The 12906-nt window shown below is 39.7% G+C and overlaps 1 protein-coding gene across 1 annotated transcript; it reads left to right on the top strand.

Moving 5' to 3' along the window:
• Positions 1-1561: 1561 nt before the first annotated feature.
• Positions 1562-11157, top strand: si:dkey-6n21.13 (2-oxoglutarate receptor 1). The gene is made up of 2 exons (XM_038730135.1): positions 1562-1790; positions 8762-11157. Exon 2 carries the CDS (start codon positions 8927-8929, stop codon positions 10376-10378), a length of 1452 nt encoding a protein of 483 aa, XP_038586063.1. The 5' UTR covers positions 1562-1790; positions 8762-8926; the 3' UTR covers positions 10379-11157.
• The last annotated feature ends 1749 nt before the right edge of the window (positions 11158-12906 follow it).

Here is a 12906-nt window from a genome sequence, read left to right on the forward strand (position 1 = left end):
TGTTCTGACGATCTATGCTGCCTTGCCGAAAAATGCTACCATTAGCGCAAATCGATAGACTCGACTCTACCCTGCTCCGTTTTCCATTGCAGACAGTACCCAGAGATAGTACGTAGCTTGTCGTCATAGCGACGCCACACACAACTGCCGCAACGTAATGTTCAATGCGACACACACACACCAGCACAGCTTTCTCTTTTTTAAGTTAAAACGTTTCAACATTCGTCAGAACGTAAAGACAGATAAGCGGTATGAAAACCTTCCAGCTGTGTTTTCCTCTGCCGTTGTTGCTGCAGCGGTCTGTGTGACGGCGGGAGCAGAGGGCTCTGTGAGCGGGCGGCTGGCCGGCCTCACATGCTCCTCCCGCGGGTCACAGCAGGCTTCCCCCGCAGCCACTCACGGAGCTCCTCAACTCCAAAAATATTCAAGCACATTTTTGTTCCGCCATCACTTCTCGTAAAACTGTCAATATTCTAAATCTACACAGCTGATTTCTCACCTCAGAACTTCTCAGAAGTGTATTTAGTGATGAAATTCCATAAGAAAACTGTAAAATATAAAACTTTCTGTTGCTGGCCTCTGTCTGGTGCAGCAATGATGATGCAGTGAATAGTGAATATTCTCTCTGACCAATCAACAGTCTGTATGTTTTCACGTTATATTTTAGTATCCCTCAGCTCACTTGGAACCTCGACGGAGGTGAGGTGATACGAAAAAAAGTACCTGGAAGCAGGTACAAGATTTCTACAATGGAAAACCAAACAAAGGCGAGTCGAGCCAAAGGGCCTCCGCTCAGACTAGCTTGGTCTGAGGGCGTGCCTGACCCCGCTAGCCGCTTGGCAAGCTTTATGACGCGTTTCCATTGTGACGTCACAAGTAAAGGAAGTGAAGGGCTGGACTACAAACAAGCTGTTTTCAAGCGGTTCAGAACAGAGCTTTATGTGGGAGATGGGAACTCCCTTTGGCCTGGACTTTGGGCTTTTTCACTTTGCAAACCTGTTACATGCACAAAAAATGTATATAAGTCAGTAAAGGAGAGGGGAAAAGCATAATACCACCTGTTTAAAACTTTCTGCACATTCAGAATCACTCCCACATATCTGTGTTCTCTGACATGTCAAGAAAAACATCATTTAATGAGAATTCATTGTATTCATATGGACTTGCCCTGTACTTTGCTGTGCGTTACCTTATTGCTCTCCTGGTATGGTAGGATCCCCTTCAGAGTGTCTGACGAAAGCCGAAACTAACTGAAAACACTTGTGATCAGACAGAGGAAAGTTGGGTATTTGGCACCACTACAAAACCAGGGAGTGTACAGGGACTGGAAATCAATGGACTGCCTCAGAAGTGCGTACATGTAAATGTATGGGTGGTATCCATTCATCTGTCTGTGTGTAGCCTTGGTTACAAAACATGCTCAACAGGTGAGAAGAGAGGGAGTCACACACACACAAAGGTGAAGCAGGGAAGAAGAATTGGATGACACAGAGGGAGGGACCGAATTACCATAGAAACTGGTCAGACTGTTCAGAGAAGAAGCAGAAAAAGGTGAAGCTGAAGTGTTCCAACTGTCAAGGTCACTGATCACCCAAACTGCTACTACGCTGGTCACTAGCTGATCTTTTCTGATCTTTTTAAATGACCGGGAAAAGGTGTATTTAAAGCTGTTGACATATAGCTGCTCTGCAGTCAAAGCCTTTTGGATGTTTTCTTATTTCCTTGTGATTATTCTGATGGGCGACAGGTAGACCATGAGCCATATGGAGTAAAAGTAATCGCTGGCAAAGGTAAGCTCGTTGTCTAACAGCAGATTGCAGTGATGCAGGTATTTGTGAATGCAGTTCTCCTTACACAAACAAACTCCTAATGCATCTTTTGAGACTTCACAGTAAAGATCAGTTTTTAACATCAATTCGAGAATTTATTTTAACTTACATTGAGTTCATAAAAAATGGCTAAAACATGTAATGAGATTGTGTATGAATTCAGAGGCAGATGATACATCAGGCTGGAGTTTGTGTATCCTGTGTTTTCTCAGAAGCCATTAGCGGCTCCTGGAAAACATCCTCTTTTGATCTGGCCTCCATCTAGTCCAGAAAAGCAAAGTGTGTACGACTAGTGATAGGATCTTTAACAAAACAGTAATTGTGACATTGATCTTGTAAAAACAGGGTGTCTGTATGTTCTTGCAGAGTCTTCATGTTTAACAAATTGCAGGGCCTAAAAGTCACAGAAATGTGTTAAACTTAATTTTAACAATAAGGTTCTATCTAATTTTATATATTTTTATTTAGGTCACAACTTTGCATTTGTTCAGCAGCAGAAAAGTTTGAATCTAATACACTTTCTCAAAGGGCCTTTTGACTTGATAAACTAACCAACCTATTATACTGATGGCAAAGCAAAAATATAAGGAAATTACTTAATTGTATGGGACTACTAACAATGATTAAGTAACTTGGTTAAAATGGCTTTGTACAGTAGCATGTTTTACTTTTATATGCAAAACTTTTCCCAGCTAGATTTCTCCTGAAGAAAGCTTATACATATAAATATAGATGTACCCAGGTGTATAATCTACATGTCAGCATGTGCATGACAAAGACTTCACATTAAATCACAGAAAATATCACTGTGACAGCAGAGCGGCAATGTGAAAGATTGTTACACATAGCGATGCATATTTCAAAATAATTGAAGAAGTTTAAAGTAGTCTCTATCAGTCTAAGAATAAGTAGGTTTTTACAGCTGAACATTTGACATTTGTCATATTCATGGTTTAATCGAAAAACTGTGCTCCCACTACAGATCCTGTCCACTGCCCTGTCCTAACAGATGTTCCAAATTTTCATAATGTATAAAAAATGTATGGAAGCCTGAGATGGAAGATAACATTTGTCTAAAACACTGCAGCATTGTTTGCTAAATCATTAGCTCTCAAGCATACATTATTTGGTAATAGTTTGTTAATTGTTAATTTGTTATTAATAAATGGGCTAAAACTTGCAATACATTCATTGGCTACAATTCCCATTTCTACAATATAAAAAAGTATTAGCAAACTCAAACTCTTGAAAGTTGCTTGAGTTGCATAATCCATCACAGTGAACATCAAGTCATTGCACACTGATTTTGTTAAAGTAACATCGTGAAGAGGTAATGCAGTGCAGACTTTTCAATTTAATCTCCATTTGGACTTGATAATGTAGCACTGACAAAATAAATGATGCAGACTTGATGTTCATCATCTGCTCATTGATTTTCATCCTCAAAATCTAAACACGTATATAATACATACAAAAATGGTCAGCACTTGGTAGTTGCAAAAACACCAGTAGTTTAAAAGGGTTGTTTCACTACCAGATGCAGTGATTGTCTCAAAGGTTTGCTATATTAATAAGAAGTTATTTCATTAACCATTAACAGTTTAATCAGTTACACACCAGAAAGCTGGTCTAAAATGTCATACTTTGTTCTTGTTGCTCTTAACTCTGAGACAGAATCATTAAACTTCAGCATATATATATGAGATTGGCGCAGGTTGTGAGATCATGTTTAAGTTAAAAGAAGTTGACCTTTTACATCTTATTTGTGTTGTACTGTTAATGTGTCATGTTACTGGTTGACACGTTAACCTTATTTATTTGAACTCTATCTATTGATCACTTATACAAACACAAACAGTTAAGTGGTGGACCTAATAAGCAGAGGTACCGCTGATGGTGAAGCTTTCAACTGAGAGCTGAAACATCGCCTGATCGAATCCTGTTTAGTTAAAAAGTGTTGACTTTAATGATGCTGTAGCCGATCTATATGTCACATAATATATTAAATTTAAGGACTGTGAAGACAGCACTGCCAAGATATAGTAGTCAGTAGAGTGAGAAGAGCGATGCATGGAGACACCTAGGGGAAGTGTGGTTACTTATTGCTAAGTTAATGGGGTGAGAAGAAGAACTGAATCAGCAGCATACCCTTGTACACAGGAAGGCAAACAAGCACTAAGAATCAGCAGCATACAACAGGAGGTCAAACAGATTGTGCAAAGGCCCTAGTCAACAGTTAAAGAGGAGGGGAGGGTGGGGTGGTGGGAAGCACTACCTATTTCCATTCCTCCCCCTCAGTGTGAGACAACAAATGTAAAAAAGAGGACAGAGGCTATACTGTGATTGGTTCTTTGAACTAAATATGAACTAAACATGAACTAAACATGCTCAAAATGTTGGCATACTAATGATAATAAGGTAATATTTACATTATATATTTTCACTATCTTAGTTTAGCACGTTAGCATTGCAAACAAGTGGGAAACTCTGGGTCTGAAAAATGTGCCTTAAACTGGCATTCTTTCTAATGGCCAGCAGGAGGCGACTCCACAGGTTGCAAAAAGGAGTCCGATTGCAATGCAGTCAGTGAGAAAATGAGACTACTTCTCACCTGATTTATTAGCTCAGTAAACACAATCCTAATGAGTTTATGGTCTCTGTCAATAGCTTTTCGTCTTCAACACATAATGTTCATTTAGTAAATTATGATCCCATTTAGAGGAAAATAGACGATAAAGCAGGCGATGCTTTATGCCACAGCAACCTGTAAGGTGTAGCAATGCATATCCCTACCCAGCTCCACCCTCTTACCAAATATGGTCACTTAGTGAGCTACATAGAACTGCACACAAAATGCAGCTAAGGCCCCATCCACACTACTCCGTTTTAGTTGACAAACGGCGAATTAAAACGAATCTCCGTCCACACCAGCGTTTTAGCTGCGTTTTGGAGTTGATCTCCGTCTACATTACACAACGACTGAAAACGCACAGTAGGGCCCGTTCAGGTACACTGGGCATGCGCGTGCCGGTGTAAACATGAAGCAAATGGTCTATTCTGTAGTTACATAAGATTTGGCGAAAGAATAAATAAATACAGAGAAAGCATCAGACCAGTTTTTTTTTTTTTTGCATGCACCAATAACGAGCTGGGACTGTTGCTGAATGTAACACGGGAGTATGGGACTGGGAGTTTTCACAAAGGAAACAGCGACATGCACAGTACGAGTGTAGGCAGATAAGTGTTATTTGCACAGTACATAATGTTATAATAAAAATACAATGTAGCATGGTGTTTCTGCTTTGCAAGACCCAATCAAATAGCCGAGCGTGAGCAGCTGCGTCATCGTTTCTAAAGTCATCCGTTCTTCACTAAAACGCCCTCCAGAGTTTTGAAACGCAAAACGGGGTCGGCAGTGTTTTAAGTTTTCGTTGTTTTAGTCTGGACGCGAGGTGCAAACGTAGCAAAAGGTCTCTGTTTTAAATCGAAAACGTAGTAGTGTGGATGGGGCCTAAGGCTGATGGTCATGAACCAAAGTATTGCACAATTAAAATTTTGACCTGATCAATCATTAATAAATGAAGTGCTACACGTCACATACTCCTGTAATACATTATTTTACTGTACTGTAATCATGCATTTTGTTAAATCTTGGGAGGGTTGGCTCATCTGGACATACCAAAGTAAAAATCTCAAACACTATCACATCTAGTGCAGTATGACCACTAACAGATAACAGGAAAATGTAAGCTCACTGTTTCTGTACCACAGTCCATTATAAACCGCATAATACATGAAGTTTACAAACGCATTGTCAGGTGAGGATCAAGGCTCCTCTCCACATGGTCTTGTTATCGTAACGCTGTTTGTTAGCAGTAAAGTATTTTCCACCAGGGAAGTAAAATGTGAAGTTTAGCTGGCTGATCTGAGCTTTCATGCAGTACAGTTTTATTTTCAATAATAATCAGCTGATTGTCTCATGAATGTAACCGGCACATTTCTGTCCACATAGCAAAGCCAAAGCGCTGGACTAACTTTACATGACATTACAACCCAAATACACATTTTTTCAACCGGGCAGTAAAATGTGAAGTTTAGCGACAACCGTTCTGTTTATTATCAGGATGCAGCCTCTGCTGCTCTGTGTTGCCTCACACACGAACAGTGGCAAGCACAGAGATAGGTCATGGACACGTTGAAGTGAAGGTAACTCCAAGTCACTGCCGTAAGTGCAACAAAACCTCAAGAGTAAAAGACAACTTTGTCGATACATCCATTAAACGAGCATAACATGTAGACAGGGTTAATTGATCCACTCTGACTACGTCTCTTATCCTCTATGTTATTAAAAGCACACTAGCTTGGCAAAGCTACATGTACAACGAGCTAAATGAAAGCTGTCTGTAGTCTAACTGTTAAGCTTAGATAGCAATGTAGGTTCAATCTGCACATTGTTACCTGCAGTAAATCACACAGAGACATATGGAAGGAGGGCAGGAGCTCGCTGCCTAAACTGCGTCTGTGTGGCTCTATCCGTGCACAGCAAAATATGCCCACAGCGCAACAGTGCAGCAGCACTTGTTAGCATGTTTGATTCTATTCGGCCAAATTAATTCCCAGATATGCTTCCAATAATGAGATATGCCCCATCGGCGAATACTTATTGGATTGATATTATTGTGTATCCCGATCAGATACAGCCTGAACAGTGGAGCTGGGGTGGTGGTGGGTTATGAGCTTTTGAGGAAGCAGAAAGGACGGGCAGGTAGGCTACGGCAGCTTAAATAGGTGCCATTTCTGGAATTTGCCAATGAATGCTAAGAGAGGAATCAGCTGAGCTGTCAGCTGATGTGTTGCTGAAGATGGCTGCTATTGCTGAAATGCTGGAATTATTTTCTCTTCTTCTTTGTACGCATTCAACGTAGTGACCCGTGTCCGAGTTCATCAAAGTTACTAGCCCGAGTCCGAGCCCGAGCCTGTTTTTTTTTTTGTTTTTCTCATTACACAGCGACAGCCTGCCCTATTGGCAGCCATTAAAATATGTCAGTTTTGTTAGTTATGTTTCATTTCTTTATTAAGTCAATTTAGACAAATGTTTGGAGCATTTTTTTTTAATGACGACCAAGCATCCGAGCCAACAGCGGGTAAAACATGTTTGATCAATTTAGCCTCTCAAATCAATGCTAATACTTTACTTAGCTACAAAACACTTCAAGTCTGTTCACACAGACAGTTAGTTTAATAAATGTTTATTTATTAAACCACAGTGAGTAAAACAACATTTTTCAACACTAAACAGACAGAGCGAGCCAGTCTTGACAGTTGCGGTAGCAGGGTCTCGTGCTGTTTCCACCAGAGCAGCACATCTCACCGAGAAACCTTCTGTGTGCGTGCGTGAGACTGTCATGTCAGTCATATGTCAGTGTAACTATAAGAGAGGTTAAAAACAGGTTATGAAATGTCTTTCTATATTTGTTTTCTATCGTCAACGTCAACTTCTCATATTTTCTTTTAATTAATGTCTAAAAATATAAAAAGGATAACCCAAAAAAGGCCCGAGGCCCGGCCCGCATGTGAACTATGACGTGAAAAGTGGCCCGAAGCCCGGCCCCAGGGGCGTAAATAAGTCGGGGCCCGTCGGGCTCGGGCTGAAATGCAGGGCTCTACTGTAGAAACATGGCGACACAACATGGCATCCACCGTGTAAGGGGACCCGCGGTTATGTAGATAGAAATGGCTCATTCTAAGGTAATAAAAACATAACAGTTCATTGATTAAGGTATTTATACACCACTGAAAACATAGTTAGGGATATTATATTGCATTTCTGTCAATAAATCCTCAGAAATATTACACACTGGACGTTTAAGTGGAGTAGTTAAGGGACCATCAAAGTCATTAGAATTCATTCATCCCATTCCATGCATAGCTTAACAGTGATCTTTAAATAAAAATTTTAAAACAACTTGATCAAAATTAGGAGTCTTTTTTAACAGTATCTGTAATAAAAATATATGATAGACAATGGTTGAACATGGAGGAAGTTTGGTTTAACAGAAAATTGTAACAGGCAGATCACTGAGACCTCTTACTGAAAGTGTGAAATGAAGGTCTCTGCTATAAGCCTGTTTAATAAATGAATGGTTATCTCAGCAGTTGAGGTGAATAAAGGCCTTGGCCACTATTTGAGAATTTAGAGTAAGTGTATGGTGTTTGCTACTTATACAGTTGGTTTCTTACCTTGTTCACAAATGCCATCTCTTTATCATTACTGGTACTATTGCAGAATCTGAAAGAGAGAATTAGAACAAATTACAGTATTAAAAATATTAGCAGGTTCCTCAGAGGAATGGGTGTTAACTTATTTTGTTTTCAGTGAATCTGAGTAGAAATTTGCATAATATCAGAAACTAGCCTCTCCAAGTTCAGAGTTGGTATGCAGAACTTTTCAAGCAAACAGGTGATTATTAAATTCCACTCTACAACAAATAGGCAACCTATGTAAAGATGACAAACTCAAACACAAAATATTTTTGGAGTTTTGAACAAGCTTTGTGTAAGCTGGAAGAGGCCTGGTTGGTTTGAGGTAGCATTGATGGCATGAGAGTGTATCATCAGCATAAAAATGGACACTGAAGTTCTCAGTTGAAAAATTAATGTTATTTATCTATAGAGTAATTAGTAGGGGGTTAACTAATGATGATCGTTTATCAACCATATAGACTTGATTTGAAACAACTGGCAAAAATGAACTCTACTGCAGTTATTTGATTTGAACCAGCAATAAGCAGAATCATCAAAACCAATAGAAAGCAGTCACTGATTACTTTTGCAAAGATCCAGTAAAATACTTGGCTGAGATATAGTGTATCAGATGAAGTGAGATCCTAAATGACTATAGATGGATGACTAATTTATCTCTTTATCTGTAGGTGAACACCCACTCATGGATTTGACCATCTGAAATCACCTGAAAATCGACTTTACAGGATCATACAAAATTACCATAAAATGGTACAGAGTATAAGGACGACAGAGAAGAAGCTTGACAGAATCCCTAATGTACAAGCTACAGCCTTGTTAAACGTCTCCCTCACATGAAAATCACTAAGTGCCTCACAATGTCATCCAGAGGTGGAGTTCCTCACAACATCAGTGTCTCTGTACTCCATGACTTCTTCGGCTCCTTCTCATCTTTTCCCTCCACCATCCCTCCATCTCCGTCCTGCAGCATAGATGAGTCCTACAAGTACATCTTCCTCCCCATCTGTTACTCTTTCACGTTCATCTTTAGCATTTCCCTTAACTCTGTCATCCTCTACCGTTCCTTCAGCCGGACCAAGCGCTGGAATGCTTCACTGATCTACATGGTCAACCTGGCCTCTACAGACTTCATGTACGGCCTGTCACTGCCATTCCTTGTGGCTAGTTACATCATGCGTGACCGCTGGGTTTTTGGGGACTTCATGTGCCGCCTGGTCCGTTTTCTGTTCTACTTTAACCTCTACTGCTCCATCTTCTTCCTCACTTGCATCTCTGTCCACAGGTACCTTGGTATCTGCCACCCAATGAAAGTCATCACACTGGAGACCAAGAAGGCTGTCAAGTGCACTTGTGTTCTGGTTTGGATTGTAGTGTTTGCTTTGACCTGCCCTATCTTCAGGTTTGCGCAGACTGGTCATGTGACAAGATTTGCAGTTCTTGGCAGCAATGCAAGCAGTATTGACACCCCCAAGGTGTCATTGATAAAGGGTAATGCTAGCTATGATAACTTGGGAGGGGTCATTGAAGAGTTCCAGAACTGTTGGGACGATGCCATAGATAAAGAGTTTCCTGATTACATACCCTATGGCGTAATACTCCATTTGCTTGGCTTTTTTGTGCCTTTTTCAATAATTGCTTGGTGTTACTCTCACGTTGTTCTGACCATATTTAGGACTCTGCATTCTCAGCCCTCGTCCCATAAAGGTCCGAAAGAGGGAGGACATGAGGGAATGGAGCGAAGAGAGAGAAGTAGACCTGCAATAGTTGGAAGAGGGAGAAGAGGAAGCAATGGACCGTCGAGGGTACTGGGAAGAGATGAAGGAATTTCAGTTTTCCTTGGCGCCCGCTCTCCTTATGCTAATCGCAGACGTAAATCTATTAAGACCATCATTACCATTACCCTTCTCTTTGCTCTGTGTTTCTTCCCCTTTCATGTAACTAGAACCATCTTCCTCCTGCTGAAAGTGGCCAAGGGAGTTCCTTGTCACACCATGACCATGGTCTCCATGTGCTATAAGATCACAAGGCCACTGGCATCATTCAACGCATGGCTTAATGCCCTCCTTTACTTCCTGACTAAAGACAAGGGGGGAGCTCACTGCTGCCAGGCAGTAAACACCACCAACCAACAACATGGTGGATATCTGCTGCCACTGAGGATGAAGGGAAAAGGAGAGGACGCAGAGGAGGGAGGGATGGAAAACGGAATTGACAATAAGGAAAACAAAGCATTTAATAGTCAATCATACATGAACAGAGCAAAAGTCAGATATATAGTTGAATGAATTTTTTCATGAGGAATGAAATAAAGAATTTTAGATGTGCTGTAGGTTGTCTTTTACTGGAAAACAAAATATTATATAATTTAAGCACTGTACCAAAATCAATGATTAAAGACTGCAAGAATTCTAATTCTAATATACCTTTTATCTCTAATTGTATGTGTCTAATTGCTGGTCTGCTAAAAGTCATACTTTGAAAGTTGCACTAGTGAGTAGATACAACATGAATGCAAATGTGATAAATGATGATAATCTGTTGTTTTGTTTGACAGGGTGTTTATGGAGCCTCTAGGGGCTGTAAACACATGATAACTATCGAGCGTTTTTCCACTTGTGCTGAGGAAGTCTCCTGTTAGTAGTGTAACACGCTCTACTATTCTTTTGGGTTTTTTTGTGACATTCCGTATGTTAGTGTTTTATGAAAATGCCTTTGACAGTGTGTTGGTGCGGTTACGTTTAGTTTGAAAACTTAGTTTGGAGAACTTCTAACATAGCAAAATAAAATGCGATAAAATCTGAGGAAATGCTCTCTCTCTCTCTCTCTCTCTATATATATATATATATATAATCAATCTGGCTTATATCAATCTGGCCCTTAAAAATTTAAATTTCATAGTTGTAGTATAGTAACACATGCCAATGCCATGTCTTCAAATTTTTAATTTTTTTATCAGAACAGGTTTACATAGTTTAATTATCATTTTTCATGCACATTACTGCAGCTCCTCTTTTCACCCTGTGTTGAAGGCTTCGTTTTAGCTATGGAGTGATACATCTTATCTCTAAATGATCTTTGTTGGGAGTTTCACAGTTCCTAGTTAAGGACTACTAGCCAATCAGAAGCAGAGAAGGCTGGGTCAGTGAGAAGCAAACACGGCTTCGGTTCAGCTGTACATGTTGCCGACCAGCTTGGCAACATGTACAGGCAACTGGAGCAAGAGTTTCAGAGTGCTGAGTTATTAATCTGTAACAAAAGTATTTTTCATCCATAAAGTTTTAACTGAGCTCTGTCTCTACATCACAGTAACAACTTCATGTCCACTGACTGCCTGGAGGGTAGCTAGTGTTTGGAAGGGAGACGAGAGGTGTGCTGCAGCTCACTGTTTTTCCACTGGTGTTTCTGAGGGTGTGTCGGACTAGCTTCTTGGCGAGCATTATATGAGGTGCATTTAGCTTTAATCACTGTGACGTGAAGGATGTGAAGGATGAAAGGGAAGCGGCTGGACTACAAATGAGCTGTTTTCAAGCAGTTCAGAGCAGAGCTTTCTGTGGGAGATGGGAACTCCCTTTGGGCTGGACTTTGGGCTTTTTCACTTTGCAATCTTATTACATGCACAAAAAAGGTATATAACTCAAAAAAGGAGAGGGAAAAAGCCAAAAAGCATAATACCACCACTTTAAAACCCTCATGTTGTCTATGTAATGACCCACAGCATTTTATTTGTCTGGTTCAAGATGTGTGTAAGCCTCATCCTGAGCTTAGTCATTGTTAATGTTAATCTACATTGGTTTAATTGTTAAATAATTTTATCATTATCATTGTTACCAGTTGTTATTACTGTATCACTCTTATTGTATACAGTATGCTCCTTTTTCTCTTAATGATCTATTAATGCTGCTTACAGTGAGAGTAGTTTTGGTAATATTGTTTTTTGTAAACACAAAGCTTAGTGTGATCATTTACTTAAATAAATCTTGACTTGACTTAAACTGATATGTTTGACAAATGGACATTTTACCTGTTGGTGTAACTAGAGGAAAGGTCAGAGATCATCGTCATTAGGTTTCAAACGTCTGACTATCAGGAATTTCTGAACAAAGTGTAGAAACAGAAAACACATTTTGATTTTAGGAACTGTTCTCATCTCAAAATGGTACCAATTAGATCATGGGTAAAATTTGAATTAGTCACTGTGTTCTTTTTTGCTTGTTTCCAATCTTGTCACCATCCGGCAGTGGTATCAAAAAAGTCAGTTCTTGGGTTTCAGTATAATATTAGAAACATTATGGTATAGACCTGCTCTATGTGAACAGTGACCTGAGATAATTTATTTCATGATTTGGCGCTAAGTAAATAAAACTGAATTGAATTAAACTTTGTACAAACTGTTATAGCAATATTATACTTATACTGGTCATGCAAATAAAGCAAATGAGTTAATGTCACACACTGTACATCCCCATGGCTGTCATTCACAGCAAAGGAACATTCAAAATTAATTTCAGAAGATGTATGGTTAGCTCATTCCCTTAGCGCTCAAAGGATTGAATAGATGATGGCAGCAGGGGAAATGTTAGTATACAAAACACAAAAATGTTGACAGAGGGGCCGTGATGTTTCTTAAGCTTTCAGCCACATCCTGGGACCTTCCACTGTACTACCAATGTACAGCATATACTATTGCTATATGTGTAAACATTGGGTTCCAAGTAAAGTGTTAAAGTGAGTTTTTCCTGTGTTATGAGGGGCTAAATCTGCTCAGATATATACGTCTGATTGTCTATTATGTCTTTAATATCTAAACACTATA

This window comes from Micropterus salmoides, unplaced genomic scaffold (genome assembly GCF_014851395.1).
Source record: "Micropterus salmoides isolate LMB-PRFRI ecotype aquatic unplaced genomic scaffold, ASM1485139v1 Ms_hic_scaffold_2, whole genome shotgun sequence".
In the NCBI taxonomy this organism is placed as follows: domain Eukaryota; kingdom Metazoa; phylum Chordata; class Actinopteri; order Centrarchiformes; family Centrarchidae; genus Micropterus; species Micropterus salmoides.